The sequence below is a fragment of the Cydia pomonella genome, chromosome 15 (genome assembly GCF_033807575.1).
Source record: "Cydia pomonella isolate Wapato2018A chromosome 15, ilCydPomo1, whole genome shotgun sequence".
NCBI lineage: Eukaryota > Metazoa > Arthropoda > Insecta > Lepidoptera > Tortricidae > Cydia > Cydia pomonella.
This window is the reverse complement of record NC_084717.1, coordinates 21,466,734-21,485,040: the sequence shown is the minus strand read 5'-3', so window position 1 is coordinate 21,485,040 and position 18,307 is coordinate 21,466,734. Positions and strand designations below refer to the sequence as shown.

At 43.2% G+C, this 18,307-nt stretch overlaps 1 protein-coding gene across 1 annotated transcript; it reads left to right on the top strand.

Annotated features, from left to right (window-relative positions):
• Positions 1-13,291: 13,291 nt before the first annotated feature.
• LOC133525894 (uncharacterized) lies at positions 13,292-16,684 on the top strand. Its single transcript, XM_061862307.1, has 2 exons — positions 13,292-14,810; positions 16,569-16,684. The coding sequence occupies exons 1-2, from the start codon at positions 13,292-13,294 to the stop codon at positions 16,682-16,684; spliced, it is 1,635 nt and encodes a 544-aa protein (XP_061718291.1).
• Positions 16,685-18,307: the final 1,623 nt, after the last annotated feature.

The window sequence follows — 18,307 nt, the reverse complement described above, 5'->3', positions numbered from 1 at the left end:
TTTTTCCCCAGCGCGCTGACGGCCTACCGGACAGTCCGAAAAAATGGAGACAAAGGGAGTCACCACACAAATTCTCACAGGGCACGGTGGGTTCTCTGAGTACTTAAACCGTTTCAAGTGCAAAGATAACCCATCGTGCAGGCGCGAAGATGGAGTGGTGGAATCGATCCCACACATATTGCTGGAGTGCCCGGTATACGGCTATGACCGGTTCTGCATCGAAGGTGAACTGGAAATAAAATTAACAGCTGAAAAATATTAGTGGCATCATGGAAAGTGAACAGAGAGAGAAATTCTTAAAGTACTGCGAGAGAGTAGCTAAACGAACAATCGAGAGCAATAAAACTAGAGTATAAATGTATGCTAACATAATATGTATATATATTAGAGAATTAGCATAAATGAAATAGATGTAAACAAATGTAAAATAAGAAAATGTATAAAAGTTAAAACCATGAAATCTGTAAGAGCCATAAAAAGATGCAATGTAAACATATAGTATGTACATCATAGCAACCTGAAAATAAAACCCTGTGTACACCTTTATTTTCCCCGAAGATAAGAAATGAGAAAATTATAAAAGATAGATAGTTGGGCAACCCACCCAAATAAAGCAATGAAAGATATGACGGATGAAAGAAAGACACAGTATGAAGAATGGAAGTACGAGAAGCATATAAGCGAGAAATTGTATGAAAGCGTTCGTTCGAAACCACTGGCTCCGACCACGTTGGAGGTTACTGTAAAAAAAAAAAAAAAAAAAAAAAAAAAAAAAAAAAAAAAAAAAAAAAACCTAACCTAACCTAACCTAACCTAACCTAACCTAACCTAACCTAACCTAACCTAACCTAACCTAACCTAACCTAACCTAACCTAACCTAACCTAACCTAACCTAACCTAACCTAACCTAACCTAACCTAACCTAACCTAACCTAACCTAACCTAACCTAACCTAACCTAACCTAACCTAACCTAACCTAACCTAACCTAACCTAACCTAACCTAACCTAACCTAACCTAACCTAACCTAACCTAACCTAACCTAACCTAACCTAACCTAACCTAACCTAACCTAACCTAACCTAACCTAACCTAACCTAACCTAACCTAACCTAACCTAACCTAACCTAACCTAACCTAACCTAACCTAACCTAACCTAACCTAACCTAACCTAACCTAACCTAACCTAACCTAACCTAACCTAACCTAACCTAACCTAACCTAACCTAACCTAACCTAACCTAACCTAACCTAACCTAACCTAACCTAACCTAACCTAACCTAACCTAACCTAACCTAACCTAACCTAACCTAACCTAACCTAACCTAACCTAACCTAACCTAACCTAACCTAACCTAACCTAACCTAACCTAACCTAACCTAACCTAACCTAACCTAACCTAACCTAACCTAACCTAACCTAACCTAACCTAACCTAACCTAACCTAACCTAACCTAACCTAACCTAACCTAACCTAACCTAACCTAACCTAACCTAACCTAACCTAACCTAACCTAACCTAACCTAACCTAACCGGAAATCAGCGGGCACTACTCCGGGTGAGGAGAAACTTTTCAGAGGCCTTCAGGACATTTCAGGAAACTGAAAATCTGAAAAAATTTTCCGCCTGAAAGTGCCCCCATTAGATAGAGCTAGTCGAGCCCAGAAAAACGAGCCCAAGCGCGGACCTGTAGGACCAGCGGATCCGGAGTTACAGACAGATACCCAATCCAGAAACCGGTTTCTGGAACGATACCAAAAACTTCAAGCCCTTGTAGCTCCGGAACCAGAAGGAATAGCGGGACCGTGCTTGGTATCATTGGAAAGGGCTCGAGGAGAGCTATCTACTGGACACAACAATTCGGCTCTACATAGAGTCAATAAAATTTTGGTACGTGCGAGTGACCTTTTCTTAGATTTAAGTGATTGCTGTATCTATATACAGTGTTTAGGCAGTAATCTGATAGTAGAGTCCGCGACTCTACACTTGTACCACAATAATATTTGACCTTTAGAATAAAATTACTGTGTTTACTCTTATTCTACAACTCTTCCTTACAATCTGACGGCGAATACGATCGCCAGACGGCCACCTCCCCTTTACAGAGGCGTCAAACTTTTTGCTTCGTGACTCTACGTGACTGGCTCTATATTGTTATATCCATTTTAAATTACTTTCTATCTTTCTCTCTCCTATATCTTCTCTACAAACTCCTCTTTATTTCCCAACATCTCCTTCTTTACAATAATAGCGGACACAGCTTAAGGAAAAACAGTCACAAAAGGTAACAAGGGCTATCTAAGGTTAAGGCACCATCACCACAAAAGAAGGAGTAGATGTTTGGATTCCGCACTCCTGTAAAAATGGCCGAGAACCAGGCGAACGATGGTGGCGAACCGTCGAAGGTGAGGCGCAGCATCGGCGAGTGGGAGGCCTCAGGAAAACAAAAACAGGGGCAGAGCCCTACAGCGCCCCCCCCCGCCGGCCAAGGAAGCCTTGGAGGTCCCTGGCAAAGACCTCCTAAGACTGAAAAGCCCCCAAGGGCAACAACGAACCGCACAAGTGAAAGTTGGAGAGGCAAAAACCTCACCCATCACTTGCACAAAAACCGCCGAGGCCAGGAGGCTAATGGAAAAAGCCAAAAATCAACTAGACCTCTCTGGTAATATTAAAAAGGAAATGAAGGCCTCGGTGAAAGAAATTGTGGAAAAGCTCTACAAGTTGGTGAAGGACTTGGAGCTCGAGAAAAAACGCCTAGAGATACCCCGACTCAGTTCGGCGGCAACCCCAAAGCTAACCAACACTGCTAACGCCACATTCACAGTAACCCCGGAGCCGGACCAAAGCTTTCCTAAAGACTTTCTGTCAAAGTTGGAAGAGCAAACCAAGCTCATAGAAGAGAATGGTAGGAAAATGGACGAGCTGAGGGCCTCGATGGAGACCCAAAAGGAGACCCTTGGGAGGATGGCGACGACCGCGACTTACGCAAGTGTAGCGGCGGCGTCCCCATACTCGGCTACCAGTGCAGGATCGACCTTGAGAAGAGGGACCCTGCACTCGGTAGTCGTAACCTCAAAGGATGAAACTGAAACGGGAGACGAGGTCCTCAACAAAATTAGGAAAGCGGTGGACGCGAAGGATGGGTGGATCACGGTTGAAAGAGTCAGAAAGGCGAAGGATAGGAAAGTTATAATGGGACTAGCAACTAAGGAAGAAAGAGACAAAATAAAGGACAGACTAACCAAAGAGGGGGCCAACCTCATGGTCGAGGACGCGGAGAATAAGGACCCACTTCTGATCCTTAGGAACGTCCTCACTATAAACTCTGATGAGGACATAGTGAGGGCCTTAAGGAACCAGAACAGGAACATTTTCCGTGACCTCGACGACAGAGAAATCAGGGTAGAGATCAAGTACAGAAGGAGGACGCGGAACCCGCACACCTGTCATGTAGTGGCTAGCGTCTCTCCCATAATATGGCAAAGGGCGACGGGTGTGGGAACCGTCCACGTGGACCTCCAACGCATAAAAGTCGAAGATCAGACGCCGTTGGTGCAGTGCACACGCTGCCTGGGCTTTGGCCATGGCAAGCGATACTGCACTGCAACAGCGGACTTGTGTAGCCATTGTGGCGGGCCCCACCTGCGTGCTGAATGTGCCGATTGGCTCGCGAAAGTGCCACCGAAGTGCCGGAACTGCTCTAAAGCAGACTTGAGTGACACGGAGCACAACACGTTTAGCCTGGTGTGCCCGACACGTAAGAGATGGGACGAAATAGCAAGATCTAGTGTGGCATATTGCTAAAGGCGCCCCAGGCAACCCAATATATTACCAGCTCGCGCAAGCTAACCTGCAGCGGAAAAAACTTGCCACTGAGGAGCTGTATGTGGAGGCCAAGCGGCGAGGCATTGCCGTCGCGCTTCTGCAGGAGCCTTACGTGGGGGGGGCGAAAACAACAAGAAGCTACAATGGAGTACGGATCTTCCAGGGCACTGGCGCGGGGGAGAGACCAGTTAAGGCTGTAATCGCCGTCTTTGACGATGACATTAAGATAACCCAATACCCCAAACTCACCACCGACAATGTTGCGGTGGTGAGCGTCCAAACCAGTGCCTGGGAAGTTATACTTGTCTCCTTGTACCTCGAGCCTGACCAACCCATGGAACCCCACCTCGAGCAGCTAGAGAAAATAGCAAAAGAATTAGAACCGCGCAGATGGATAATAGGCGGTGACTTCAACGCAAAAAGCACCTGGTGGGGTAGCCCTGTAGTGGATGGCAGGGGCGAACAGCTGTCCAACACACTCGACGAACTTGGCTTGCACATTTTAAACAGGGGAGATACTCCAACATTTGCCACTACCAGGGGCGGTAAATACCTTTCAAGTTACATAGATGTGACGGCCTGCTCCATTGATATATTGGACCTGGTAGACGATTGGAAAGTAGACCAAGGACTAACAAGCTCGGACCACAACGGCATCCTATTCAAAGTAAAGCTCACCAAACTGGCCGGCATAACGATACACAGGACGACAAGAAAATTTAACACCAAGAAAGCCAATTGGTCTGAGTTTCGTGCGAAACTCAAACAATTGCTGCTAGAATACAAAATCGGAAAATCTGAAATAGAAAATATAGACAATAACACCCAAATAGAGAAAACAGTACATGAACTCAATATTGCAATAAGTGAGGCCTGTGAATCGTCTATGCCCAAAAAGAAAATAGTACAGCGACTTACCTTGCCGTGGTGGTCCGAGACACTCGCGAAAATGAAGAAAGAGGTCGCTACTAGGAAGCGCAGGATAAGGTGCGCCGCCCCCGTTCGGAGGTCCAAAGTGGTCGCAGAATATGCAAAATACAAGGAGGAATACGAACAGGCAGCGGCTAAAGCTCAGGTAGATAGCTGGAAAGAGTTTTGTCACAAACAAAGCAGGGAAGGGGTCTGGGAAGGCATTTACCGGGTAATTGGGAGGACCGCACGTAGAGAAGAGGACTCACCGCTAGAGAGGGACGGGGTGGTACTTGACGCGAAAAACTCGGTGCGCTTGCTGGCGGAAACCTTTTACCCAAAGGACTGCACAGACAGCGACAATGCCTACCATCGCATAGTGAGGGAGAGAGCCAGCGTTGCGAACAACGGCGAACAGAATAAAACAACATGCGAACCGTCCTTCACTGTGACGGAACTCAAACGGGCCTGTGACTCTTTCAACCCAAAGAAAGCCCCTGGGGAGGATGGTTTTACTGCAGACATTTGCCGTCATGCCATAGAAGTCGACCCGCACGCCTTCAAGGCACTACTTAACAAATGCCTTAAACAAGGATATTTCCCAGAAGCTTGGAAAACTGCAACAGTAGTCGTCCTCCGTAAACCCGGCAAAGGAGATTACGCGACGCCTAAAGCATACAGGCCAATAGGATTGCTGCCGATCCTGGGCAAAGTCTTCGAAAAGATGGTGGTGGCCAGGCTTAAATTCCACCTACTACCTCGAATGAGTAACCACCAGTACGGGTTCATGCCACAGCGCAGCACCGAGGACTCTCTTTATGTATTAATGAAATATATAAGAAGCAAACTACATCAAAAGAAGATAATTACACTAATATCACTCGACATAGAGGGAGCCTTCGATGGTGCCTGGTGGCCGGCCATAAGGACCCGTCTGGCGGAAGAAAACTGTCCAGTCGAACTAAGACGCGTAATTGATAGTTACCTCACAAACCGAAGGGTGACTGTCAGATATGCGGGGGAGCAGTACAGCCTGGACACCACCAAAGGATGCGTACAGGGGTCGATAGCGGGCCCCATCCTTTGGAACCTGCTTCTGGACCCACTGCTAAAAAGCTACGAGCAAAAGGGATACTACTGTCAGGCATTTGCGGACGACGTCGTGCTTGTCGTTGATGGGGACACCGCCCTAGAAATAGAAATGCATGCAAACGCTGCTCTGCGCCATGCTCAGGAGTGGGGTGTCAGAAATAAGCTTAGATTTGCACCGCATAAAACAAACGCTATGGTAATCACGCGGAAGCTTAAATATGACACCCCTCGACTGTGCATGGGTGGGACCAGCATTGCCATGACAAAAGAATTAAAAATACTAGGGGTAACCATCGACGACAAGCTGACGTTCAACAGCCACGTCTCGAATGTCTGCAGAAAGGCAATAGCGGTACACAAGCAACTGTCGAGGGCTGCAAAGACGGAATGGGGGCTCCATCCCGAAGTGGTCAAGACAATATATGTGGCAACTGTAGAACCGATAGTGCTGTATGCCGCTAGTGTATGGGCGCACGCTGCAAATAAACTGGGTATACAAAAGCAGTTGGCAGTAGTACAACGTGGAGTGGCACAGAAAATCTGCAAAGCCTACCGTACTGTCTCCCTGAACTCCGCGCTGATTCTGGCAGGGATACTCCCTCTAGACCTCCGAGTACACGAGGCGGCTCTATTGTATGAAGCCAAGCGAGGCGAGTATCTGCCGGACTCCGTGCCGGACGACAGGGAGATTGAACGGATGGCACCGGCAACAGAAATGCCCCATCCCGCAGAGCGTGAAGAGTTAGAAGTGACTCGCCTGGTGAACCTAGACGATGTGAACTCGAATAGCGAATTCGACATACGAATTTTCACCGACGGTAGTAAAAGTGGGGGCGGTGTCGGGGCCTCACTTTCTATATGGAAGGGAGAAACCGAAACCAAAGCCCACAAGTTTGCCCTGTCGAGATACTGCACAGTTTACCAGGCAGAACTACTCGCTCTCTGTATAGCCACAAGGGAAGTGAAGAAATATGCCGAAAAATCGTTTGGAATCTACAGCGACTCCATGGCGGCCCTTCAAACATTACAAAACCACAGTTGCCTTCACCCCCTTGCAGTGGAGGCCAGAGAGAATTTAAAATCCATGTCTCTCCAGGGTAAAGTAGTTACTCTACACTGGATTAAAGCCCATGCAGGGTTAGAAGGCAACGAACGGGCAGACGAGCTGGCGAAGGGAGCAGCTGTAGGCTCCAAACGAAAGCCGGACTACGACCAGTGTCCGGTCTCGTTCGTCAAGCGTAGCATTCGCATGTCAACGCTTGACGAGTGGAACCGGAGGTACAAGTCTGGCGAAACGGCATCCATCACAAAACTCTTCTTCCCAGATGCAGTGAAGGCGTATAGAATGACGAAGAAATTTAAGCCAACAAACTTGAAAACCCAATTGATGACGGGGCACGGTGGGTTCTCCGAATACTTGAACCGATTCAAGTGCAAGGAGAGCCCATCGTGCATCTGCGATAGTAGCAAACAAGAAACGGTGCCGCATATACTGTTTGAGTGCCCAGTATTTGGCAAGGAAAGGTTCGAAATAGAGCAGAAAACAAAATTTGACATAACTGCCGCCAACCTGCAGAATATCATGAACAGTACAGAGATGGAAAACTTCTTACAATTCTGCCTACAGATTGTGGGAAGGGTTGTGGAACGAAACAAAACTAGATAGAAATATATGTTTTTAAAATATATTAAGTATATTTAAGAAAAACATATGTAAAATAGATATACAAACTTTAAGAAACTGGAACAAAATGTTAAATTAACCTAAACACAAAGTGTGAGTATAAATTAAGGCGAACTGTTATGTTAAATATAAGATAAAAAATGTAAACTAACTATATGAAAAAAGTGATAGTCTGTAATGTTAACATAAGATGAAAGTGAAGTAATCATAAGAAAAATGTAAATAGGAATAAATACAGATATGATAAATGTAATAGTGAAATGAAGAGAAAGAAAACAAATAAAGAAAACCCCCGCCGTATCCCTTTATTTCTCCTAAACAGGAATATAGGCAATAGGTGGGACTCTACCCACAATAGGAACGAAAGAGATGAATGTAAGAAAGATAAAGTATGTTGAATGAAAGTACGAGAGGCATGACAAGCGAGAACTGGTATGTAAGAGAACAGCTAGCTTAAAACAAACTCCGATTATGTCGGAGGCAGAGAAAAAAAAAAAAAAAAAAAAAAAAAAAAAAAAAAAAAAAAAAAAAAAAAAAAAAAAAAAAAAAAAAAAAAAAAAAAAAACCTAACCTAACCTAACCTAACCTAACCTAACCTAACCTAACCTAACCTAACCTAACCTAACCTAACCTAACCTAACCTAACCTAACCTAACCTAACCTAACCTAACCTAACCTAACCTAACCTAACCTAACCTAACCTAACCTAACCTAACCTAACCTAACCTAACCTAACCTAACCTAACCTAACCTAACCTAACCTAACCTAACCGAACCTAACCAACCGAACTAAATACTACCCGAATTTCATGAAACTCGGAATAAATATAAAGCTAATTAAGCCCGACCTTTTGGTACTATCCCCACCTCCGGCACCCTTCTGGTTCCGGAGATATTCCACTTTTTCTGTTTTTTCGACATTTCTTAAAAATCTTCAAACTTAATAAATTCATAACTCCTCAACTACTACTCCGATCTTCTTCCTTTTTGTGTTTTCTATTTTCATAAATTAATCTTCTTTCAGTTCTATATCAAATTCATTAAATTTCATAATACTTTTTGAAAAATCTTCAATAAACACTTTTTGGCCTTTTAAAATTTTTCTCTTAAAAATTCATAACTTTAACATCTTTAGACGTAAATTTTTTCTGATTACTACTTCGAATAGACCCTAATAAGCGCCATCTTTTGCTTTTTGTCGAATGTCTTAGCGACTTCATATCGCCAAGATATTTCATTTTTTCTTTTTGAAATTTTAAGTAAATTCACTTTTGTTGACTTTTTAAATTGTTATTGGTTTCACATCTTTAATTTTCGATTTGTTTTATCTTTTGTTTAATAACATCTAATTTTTAAAGTATTCTCAGTATCGCAATTTTCACTTTAGCTTCAGTAATTATCAAAAATGAGCTTTGAAAGTCTAACCAATCTGGATCTTTCGGAAAACTTCGGAGATCTCTTCACCACCACACTGCCGGGCCCCCCTGCCCAGCAAGAACGTCCTCCGTCGCCAGTGCGCGACAATATTCACCCGGTGTTGGAGCTGATCGACGAGTTGGCCGGGGATCTGGAATTCGAGTGTAAACAGATCCTCGAAAACCTGGAGACTACCAAAACCCATCGCAGCATAACAGTCGAGAACAAGCGACAAATTAAAATCTCTGCACAAAATGTCCCGGCAATATTCGCGAGTTACGCAAATCAGATGCGTGCGCAGATCCGGGGCATTTTGCTGCAGACACCTACCCCCACAGATCGGACGACAAAAGGGGTCCAAACCGACCCCGATGACAGACCTCCTGAGCCAGTGCCTCAGGACATTGTAAATACAGTGCAAGCGCAACTTGACCAGATTCGCGAGGAGCAGAAAGCCCTCGGGGAACTGGTCAAGAATGCGATCGGCGGAGTGGATTCGGGCAGCTCCGTCGAATCCAGACGCCTGACCTACAGTGAGACCCTACAAAAACCTACGCATACTACACAGAAAAACTACCCCGCGCTAGTCGCGACGGTAGAATCAGCGACAACAACTGCTGAGGCCATGGGCACTCTGCGGAGCAAGATTTCGTTTAAAGAAGAAAACTATGCGCCCACAAAAGTAAAACCACTTACCAATAAGAAAATACGCATCGAATTTGCAACAGAAAAACAGCGTGACGAAACGCTGCATAGGCTTACCACCACCACAAATTTGAAAGCCGAGCCGGCCAGGACCCTTTCACCGATGGTGATTCTGAAGGGAATTTATAAGGATACCTCCAAGGATGAACTTATACAAATAATATCCTCTCAGAACCCGTCGGTGAAGGAAACCCTGCGCGATGACCAAGGGCTACTGCTGTGTTTCGTCACAAGTAACAGAAACGGAAACTTATATAACGCGGTGCTTAAGTGCCAGCCTGCTACGTGGAAGGCCATTATGGCACTGGGCAGGATCAACATCGAACACCAACGTGTTCAGGCATCGGAGCATTCTCCTTTCATGCAATGCCTCAGCTGCCTGCAGTTTGGGCACACCCGTGTCCACTGCAGGTCCAATATCAAACCGTGTTCCCACTGTGCTGATCAAACCCATCATTACAAAAACTGCCCTAATAAAGTTAATCAACCCAAATGCTACAACTGCCATCAACACAACACCAAATTTAATACAAAGCACGAGACCAACCACACAGCTATTGATCATAAATGTCCCCGAATTGCAGCAGTAAAGACGAACATTGAATCCAGAATTAAATATGATTTAAACCAGAATTAAATACGGCGTCACTTCAAAATTTATTAACCCAATCCTATAATATAAATTACATCTGTCTAAAATTGAACAATTTCTCTTTAATAATTTTATTTAGCAATCTCATTTCGTAATTCTATTCAGTAATTCCATTTAGTAATTTTAACATAATGTCATCAATTTAAATTGTTAATTTAATTTCATTCTATGAACAATAGTATATTATCTTTATTCCGAGAAAATTATTATTGACCAACAGATCAATTCAAATCAATCCATACAATTCGCCGGACGTATGGTTGCCCGTATCGTAGCGGGGACCATACGTTCATATAACAGGCCACACTAAAAAGCCAAATTTTAAAACCGTGCAACATTGTTCTTCCGTGATGATGTTGCCAAATTTGGCACCAAATAATCACAAACAACTATCGTATATGTCACCGCGGGCACAGGGTCGCCCGTATCATTAGCGAGGGCCCTGTGTCTACAACTGACACGGAAAACCTTGAAAAAAAAAAAAAAAAAAAAAAAAACCTAACCTAACCTAACCTAACCTAACCTAACCTAACCTAACCTAACCTAACCTAACCTAACCTAACCTAACCTAACCTAACCTAACCTAACCTAACCTAACCTAACCTAACCTAACCTAACCTAACCTAACCTAACCTAACCTAACCTAACCTAACCTAACCTAACCTAACCTAACCTAACCTAACCTAACCTAACCTAACCTAACCTAACCTAACCTAACCTAACCTAACCTAACCTAACCTAACCTAACCTAACCTAACCTAACCTAACCTAACCTAACCTAACCTAACCTAACCTAACCTAACCTAACCTAACCTAACCTAACCTAACCTAACCTAACCTAACCTAACCTAACCTAACCTAACCTAACCTAACCTAACCAAAAAAAAAAAATTGATCCTTTCGTTTCATAGTCCAATTTTTCCTTACCTTCCCCCCCCCCAAAAAATTTTCACTTAACACAGTTTTACAAAATGGTGTTTCGCTCACCTGTGAAAAAGCGCCTGCGATCCACTGCGCAGGACCAGCAGACTGACCATGAGGAGCCGCAGCATGCTCGTCAGGAGCAGGATGACACTCCTCCGGATCAGTTAGGGACTGCCCGGTCTCAAGATGATGACATAAATACCGCTGCAACAAATTTCAGCGAGGCAAGCCTTATCGACTTAGACCCGCAGGACCTGGATGGCCATATCTCGAACGCGACCTTTTCACTTGGACGTACCGGAGAGGCAGAAGACACAAATGAACCCTCCGACACTCGCAGGCCAGCGGTCGCGTTCAACATCGACAGCTCTGGCGATATGGAGCCGCTTCGCCTCAGTCAAGATTTGCCAAATGCAACTGTAATCGCATCGAACGTGGCAAACATGACTGGAGTGCGGGACGGTCAACCTGACACCGACACCAACACCGAAACCGATATCAATAATTTAGCTGCATTCTTGCAGCGACTGCAGTCACAATCGCAACAACAGCCGCAGCTACAAACACTCTCACTGCCACAGTCACAACAGTCGCTGCAGGAATTACAGTCGCAGATATCAGCACAGATACAAACTGGCAAACCAAAAGGGAAGAGCACCAAAAAACCTAAGACTGAAGAACAGGTTGAGCTCGGTGCTTATGCATCAGACGTCACAAACAATGAGACTTTTCTTTCAGTAGTCGGCCACTTGGCAAAGCTCATTGACAGGGCTGTCAACGAAGATAAGAGCGTGAACAGAACAAACAAGAAAACCATAACGAAAGCGTCACAGGAAATTCTAAAGGCTTTAGACCAAATGAAACATATCACAAAGTATGATATTCAACCGGCAAAAATAAGGGAGATCCGGCAGGTGATAGAGGATGCCAAGAGCCCGCCACCCATGCGTAACCAGTCCAGATTGTCAGACCATCTGACATTAGCTACTCATAGAAATTTCGCTACCCAAACAGAAGATGAGGGCATCACCACTGATGCGCCACAGATTCACATGGAGAAGCTGAAAACAAAAATAATAGATGGGGTCCAGGCTAATATTGACAGGCTTGTTGATGAACAGCAAAAGGTCAACGAGCTAGTAGTGTTCTGCCTAACACGACCGCTAGATAATGAGAATGAGGAAGAAAACAACGAAGGCTTTACCGAGGTGCTCAGCAGAAATGCGAAGAGAAGAGCTCGTGCAGAAACAAGCGTAGAAGCTGGAGCAAGGGTTTCGGGGACAACATACGCTGATGCGGCTCGCAGGACACCCTACACACCTAAAAACAGGACCAGTGACAGAACTACCCAGGACACCAGTTATGCTGTCATCCTGGAACCTCTGGATCCGCGCAAAGAGAGCAAGGATGCGTTGAATGAGGTACAGGAAAAGGTAGACCTGGTAGAGTTGGGTGTGGGCATAAAGAGTGTACGCCACACTAAAAACAATAAAATAGTCATTCATTGTGACACAGAAAATGATCGAACCACTCTCAGCACAGCTATTAAGCAAAACACCACAGGCGTCACAGTCGGAGTACCGCAATTACGTAACCCCTGTATAAGACTCTTGGGCGTGATGAAAGAGAATGCAAATGAGCGAATAGTTGATGCAATTACTAAACAGAACCACAGAATAATGGACAGCGTTGACGCAGACCACAAACGCATTAAATACATTCGCAGCGTCAAAGGACGTAACGACTCGACGAAAAACGTAGTGGTTGAGGTCAGTCCCCAATTGTACCAGCAAATGCTTTTACAAAAAATCAAAGTCGGATATCAGTCAGTCCTCGCGGTAGACCAATCGCCAATTACGCAGTGCTTCAAGTGCATGGGCTTCGGGCACCAAGCGGCAAATTGTACATCCAACAGCAAATGCGGTTTCTGTGCAGATGCACATGATACCCGCAATTGCCCAAGAAGCTCGAAAGTCCCGTGCTGCACCAATTGCCAAGGCCTAGACAAAGAACATAATCACCCTGCGTACAGTCAAACATGTCCAGATTGGATAAAATGGGATCGCATTGCAAGGATCAATGTCCGTTATTCCTAAGGGCCTCCCAACAGTAAATACCATTAGTAAACACAGCATCACTGTTGTCCAATGCAATCTAGGACGGGGAAATAATGCCTTTCAAGAATTGGTACAATGTGCTAGAGACAAAGAGTATGACATCATTTGCATAACCGAACCGTTCATCAGCAAGAATAAAACATCAGTTAAGGACATAGACGGCTATGATCTGTACCAACACAGTGATTCCAATTATAGAAATAAAGCATGCATTGCTGTAAGGAAGAAGGTTGGAAATTACATCGGGCTAACTCAATTTGATACCACCAACTTCATCGCTGCCGAATTCACACTTAATAGTAACAGGAAATTACTGATCTCCTCTGTCTACATTGAGCCGGGTGAGGATCCCTCACGCACGATGATGCACCTGGAACAATATCTCCAACAGTATGCCAATAGAGAACACATCGTATGCGGGGATTTTAACGGGTGGCACACCACATGGGGATCTGCAAGAAATAACGATCGGGGTAAAGAAATACATGACCTGGCCATCAACTACGACTTGATTAGCTGTAACATAGGCAATGAGCCCACATTTGAATCAGTATCACACGGCCAAATTAGGCACTCCATAGTTGACCTCACCTTTGCTACTCCACGCACAGCAAACAATATTTTGGACTGGAAAGTTAACAATGAAATTATTCCATCTTCTGACCACCACGGAATTGAATTTAAAATCAAAATGGACAACATGCGGACGAATAGGAAAAAATCTACATCAACATACAAATACCAGACTGATAGAACAAATTGGGACAATTTCAAAACTAAACTTAAACAAAATATTGAGGCTAGCACTATACTTACGACTGACATAGACGAACTTGACAATAATGGACTTGATAAGTATATAAAAGACATGACCAATGTTATTCTGAAAACTTGTGACGCAACACTCACTCTTAAAAAACCATACCAAAAGATTCCGTGGTGGACACAAGAATTGACAGAAATGAAGAAAAAGGTTATATCGCTGCATCACCGTTTACAAGACCTGAAACGGAGCAAAAAAGACATCACCAATATACTAAAAGAACTTCATGATGCAAGAGCAGAATACTCCAGCAAAATACGAACAACTTCGACAGATCATTTCAGAGATTTCTGCAGCCGCCAAGGAAAGGATGATGTTTGGTCCGTGACGAATCGCCTTTTGAAGAGCACACCGCAGCCGCAACCACCTGCAACATTAAAAACAGATAATGGTACTTACACAACATCTATCCTGGATACTGCAGAGAAGCTCGCCGCAAAGTTCTTTCCCGTAGACGCTGCTGCCGATGATACTCCACACCACCTGCAAATAAGAGAAACAGTTGTTAATAATATAGTAAACCATGAACCTGCAATAGAAAATAATGAACCGCAATTTACCACACAGGAAGTTTTAGAAATCATTAAAAATATGAGCCCTAAAAGGGCACCAGGGATTGACCATCTTACTGCCGACATCTGCAAGCACTATATAGAATGTTACCTTGAAACTATAACTAAAATATATAACAGATGCCTAACGCTTAAATACTTTCCTGCATGCTGGAAAATCGCATATATTAGAACAATACCCAAACCAAGCAAAACAAACTACAAAGATATATCTGCCTACCGACCTATTGGACTGATTAATGTATTTGGAAAGATATTGGAAAAACTAATTGCCACTAGACTAACGTACTTCATGCGGATCAACGATGCCTGCAGTACCAAGCAATATGGCTTTAAGGAGCAATGCTCCACTACTGATGCCCTAAATAATGCAATCAGTAAGCTGAAAATGTGCAAAAGCAACAACAGGCTTGTGGTGGCTATATCGCTTGATATTGCAGGGGCTTTTGATAATGCTTGGTGGCCTGCACTGATTAAGAGGCTCTCAGATATAAACTGTCCACACAACCTTCTAAAAATAATTTGCAGTTACCTCACTGACCGAAAAATCACCTTAAGTTATTCTGATATTACGATAACAAAGGAGCAAACCAGAGGATGTGTCCAAGGCTCGGTTCTTGGGCCTATCTTCTGGAATGCTATTGTTGACACTCTACTGGAGCAAGACCTTGCAGACGGTAACTTTGTTCAGGCCTATGCTGACGACGTTTTGCTTATCTGCTCTGGAAAGGATAAACAAGAATTGGAAACCAATGCCAATAACTTATTAAATGCAGTTTATCGGTGGGGCGAAAACAATAAGCTGAAGTTTGGCCCCCTAAAGACTAAAATGATCGCCTACACCCCAAAAGCAAAAGCTGCCAAGATTTACATGAATAATATACCGATACCATTCGACACACACTTCAAATTGCTGGGTGTCATTATTGACCAACATTTGAATTTTATCCGTCACACTGAGTACATTATTCAAAAGGCGCAGGCTATTTACAAGAGACTGTGTATATTTGTCAAGCCCACGTGGGGAGTTCATGCTGCAAATATAAATACAATATATAGGCAAGTAATAGAACCTATCATAACTTATGCAGCTGAAATTTGGGGACATGCAACCAATTTCAAAAAGTACGCACTTCCTTACTCAGCCTCCAGCGCGGTTTTGCAATAAAAATCCTCCATGGATTCAGAACTTTGCCCACTATATCATCTATCGCACTGGCGGGACTGACACCTCTACCCGAGAAAGTTCAAGAAGTCGCATCAATTGAAAAGGTTAAGAGATCTAAAGTCACAAAATTCTTACCCAACGACATCCTTTATGACAAGAGAGTCCCTATCACAGAATTATTACATCCTGTCCTGCGACCACAGATTGAACTAAAAGACATAAATAACAACGATGATCTGGAACCATACTACTCCACCGACATGCACAGAATATATACAGATGGTAGTAAGCATGATGGAGTAGTTGGGGCAGCAGTAGTCATACATCACCCAGACGGCCGCAGCACAACAAATAAGCTCAAGCTGCATAGTAGTTGCACTGTTTTCCAGGCGGAGTGTCTGGCAATTGAGAAGGCGTGTAATTTATGTCAGACGCTCAGACTGGAACAGGCAACTATATTCTCTGACTCAAAGGCCGCACTTTTTGAACTATCTAACAGAAATAGCACCAATGCGATCATAAATAGGACTCATAGAACTATTGTCCACATGAAAGAACGTGGACAGAACATTCAATTCTGCTGGATCAAGGCGCATGCCGGCCTCCTTGGCAATGAGGCGGCTGACATGGCAGCCAAGTTAGCCGCGTCACAACATAAATCCCCGGATTACGACAGATTTCCAATGTCCTACCATAAAAGAAATCTGCGCGCGGAAACAACCAGAATACAGGATGCTGCATACCAAAGTTGCACAACAGGAGCACATACCAAACAATGGCTACCTACGTTAGAGCACATAACAACTTTCAGGAAGAACTTTGAGCTCACTTTCCAAATAACTCAAATTATTACGGGACATGGGTACAATAAAACGTATCTCAAAAGACATCACATCGTAGATAATAACACGTGTCCATGTGACGATGATTCACCACAAACAATGAAACACCTCCTGGAATGCTGCCCACGATATGCAAACACAAGGCTGAATCATGAAATATTATGTGAAATAAACAAAATAGATCCATATAATTTAACAGAGATAATTCAAAAAGAAGCAACTAAGGATACATTCATTAACCATATTAATCACATCATTAATACTCTAAAAAAGTTCAATAATACATAGTGTAAATGACATCGCATGTAACCTGTAACAAACAAGAAAAAATATAAATTAATTCATTATTAATACATATACTAGGATAAAATAATAAATTGTAACACTTATCACAGCTTTAACAATAGGTTACCCGTATCACCAGCGGGAACCTTCATAGTTTTATGTCCAACGGTCGCCCGTATCCCTCGCGAGGGCCGTTGGAACTATTCATAGTTTTAACTCAAAAAAAAAAAAAAAAAAAAAACCTAACCTAACCTAACCTAACCTAACCTAACCTAACCTAACCTAACCTAACCTAACCTAACCTAACCTAACCTAACCTAACCTAACCTAACCTAACCTAACCTAACCTAACCTAACCTAACCTAACCTAACCTAACCTAACCTAACCTAACCTAACCTAACCTAACCTAACCTAACCTAACCTAACCTAACCTAACCTAACCTAACCTAACCTAACCTAACCTAACCCATCGATTTTAAAGTGACCTAATATAACCCGATTTCGTTCATTTTTGGTATATAAGTAGTATTAATTAAGCCGCATCTTTTGGTATTATTCTTACCTCCGTGACCCTTCTGGTTGCGGAGAAATTCAATTTTTTCGTTAATTTCAAAAAATTTCAATCTTCAAAAATTTATAACTCTGTCAGTTTTCAATATTTTTTCCTTCTTTCTTCACTAGTAGATTCAGTTTAGTTAGCTCTATATTTATACATTAAAACATCATTTCTATCAGAACCTTCTTCAAACAAAACTTTTAAATTTTCATCAAAAACTTTAAAAAATTTCGTATTTTTCAAAATTTTCAAGAACTAGCCATCAGATATCCTTCATTTTAGCTTCAGTTAATCCATTTTATTAATTTGCATCCTTTTTGTTATAAAAAATTTTCCCCTAAATTACACCGTTTTCAGTAAAATCCCAAAACACTGTTTTTCCTAAACTTAAAATTGCCTTTTATCTAATTGTGAAATTGTATTGACACTAAAATGGCTGGAGTCTTCCGCACCCCTCCAAGTACACCCAAAAAGCAACAAAACCAGAAAGATATCAATATGGATATCGCGACTGAGCTCCAAAATCAAGAGAATACCGAATCGCAGGACCTGCTTATGCATTCTGACACAGAGTTTAACTCCACTTTCACCCTGGAGCCTGCGAAAGAGCTGACAAGCGAGACGAATAGACGACTGAAAGCTCCAGTTGCTTTTACTGTCAGCCCTGAATCCCCTAAGAAAGCTCCGAAAAAACTTAAACTATCACAGGCCGAGAGAGATAAGGAACATCC

Bases quoted from the DNA above. Each gene is read 5' to 3' on its own strand.
- LOC133525894 (XM_061862307.1), top strand. From the start codon at position 13,292: ATGTCCGTTATTCCTAAGGGCCTCCCAACAGTAAATACCATTAGTAAA. The intron at 14,811-16,568 runs GTTACCTTGAAA...GGATTACGACAG, and splicing joins CTGCAAGCACTATATAGAAT to ATTTCCAATGTCCTACCATA.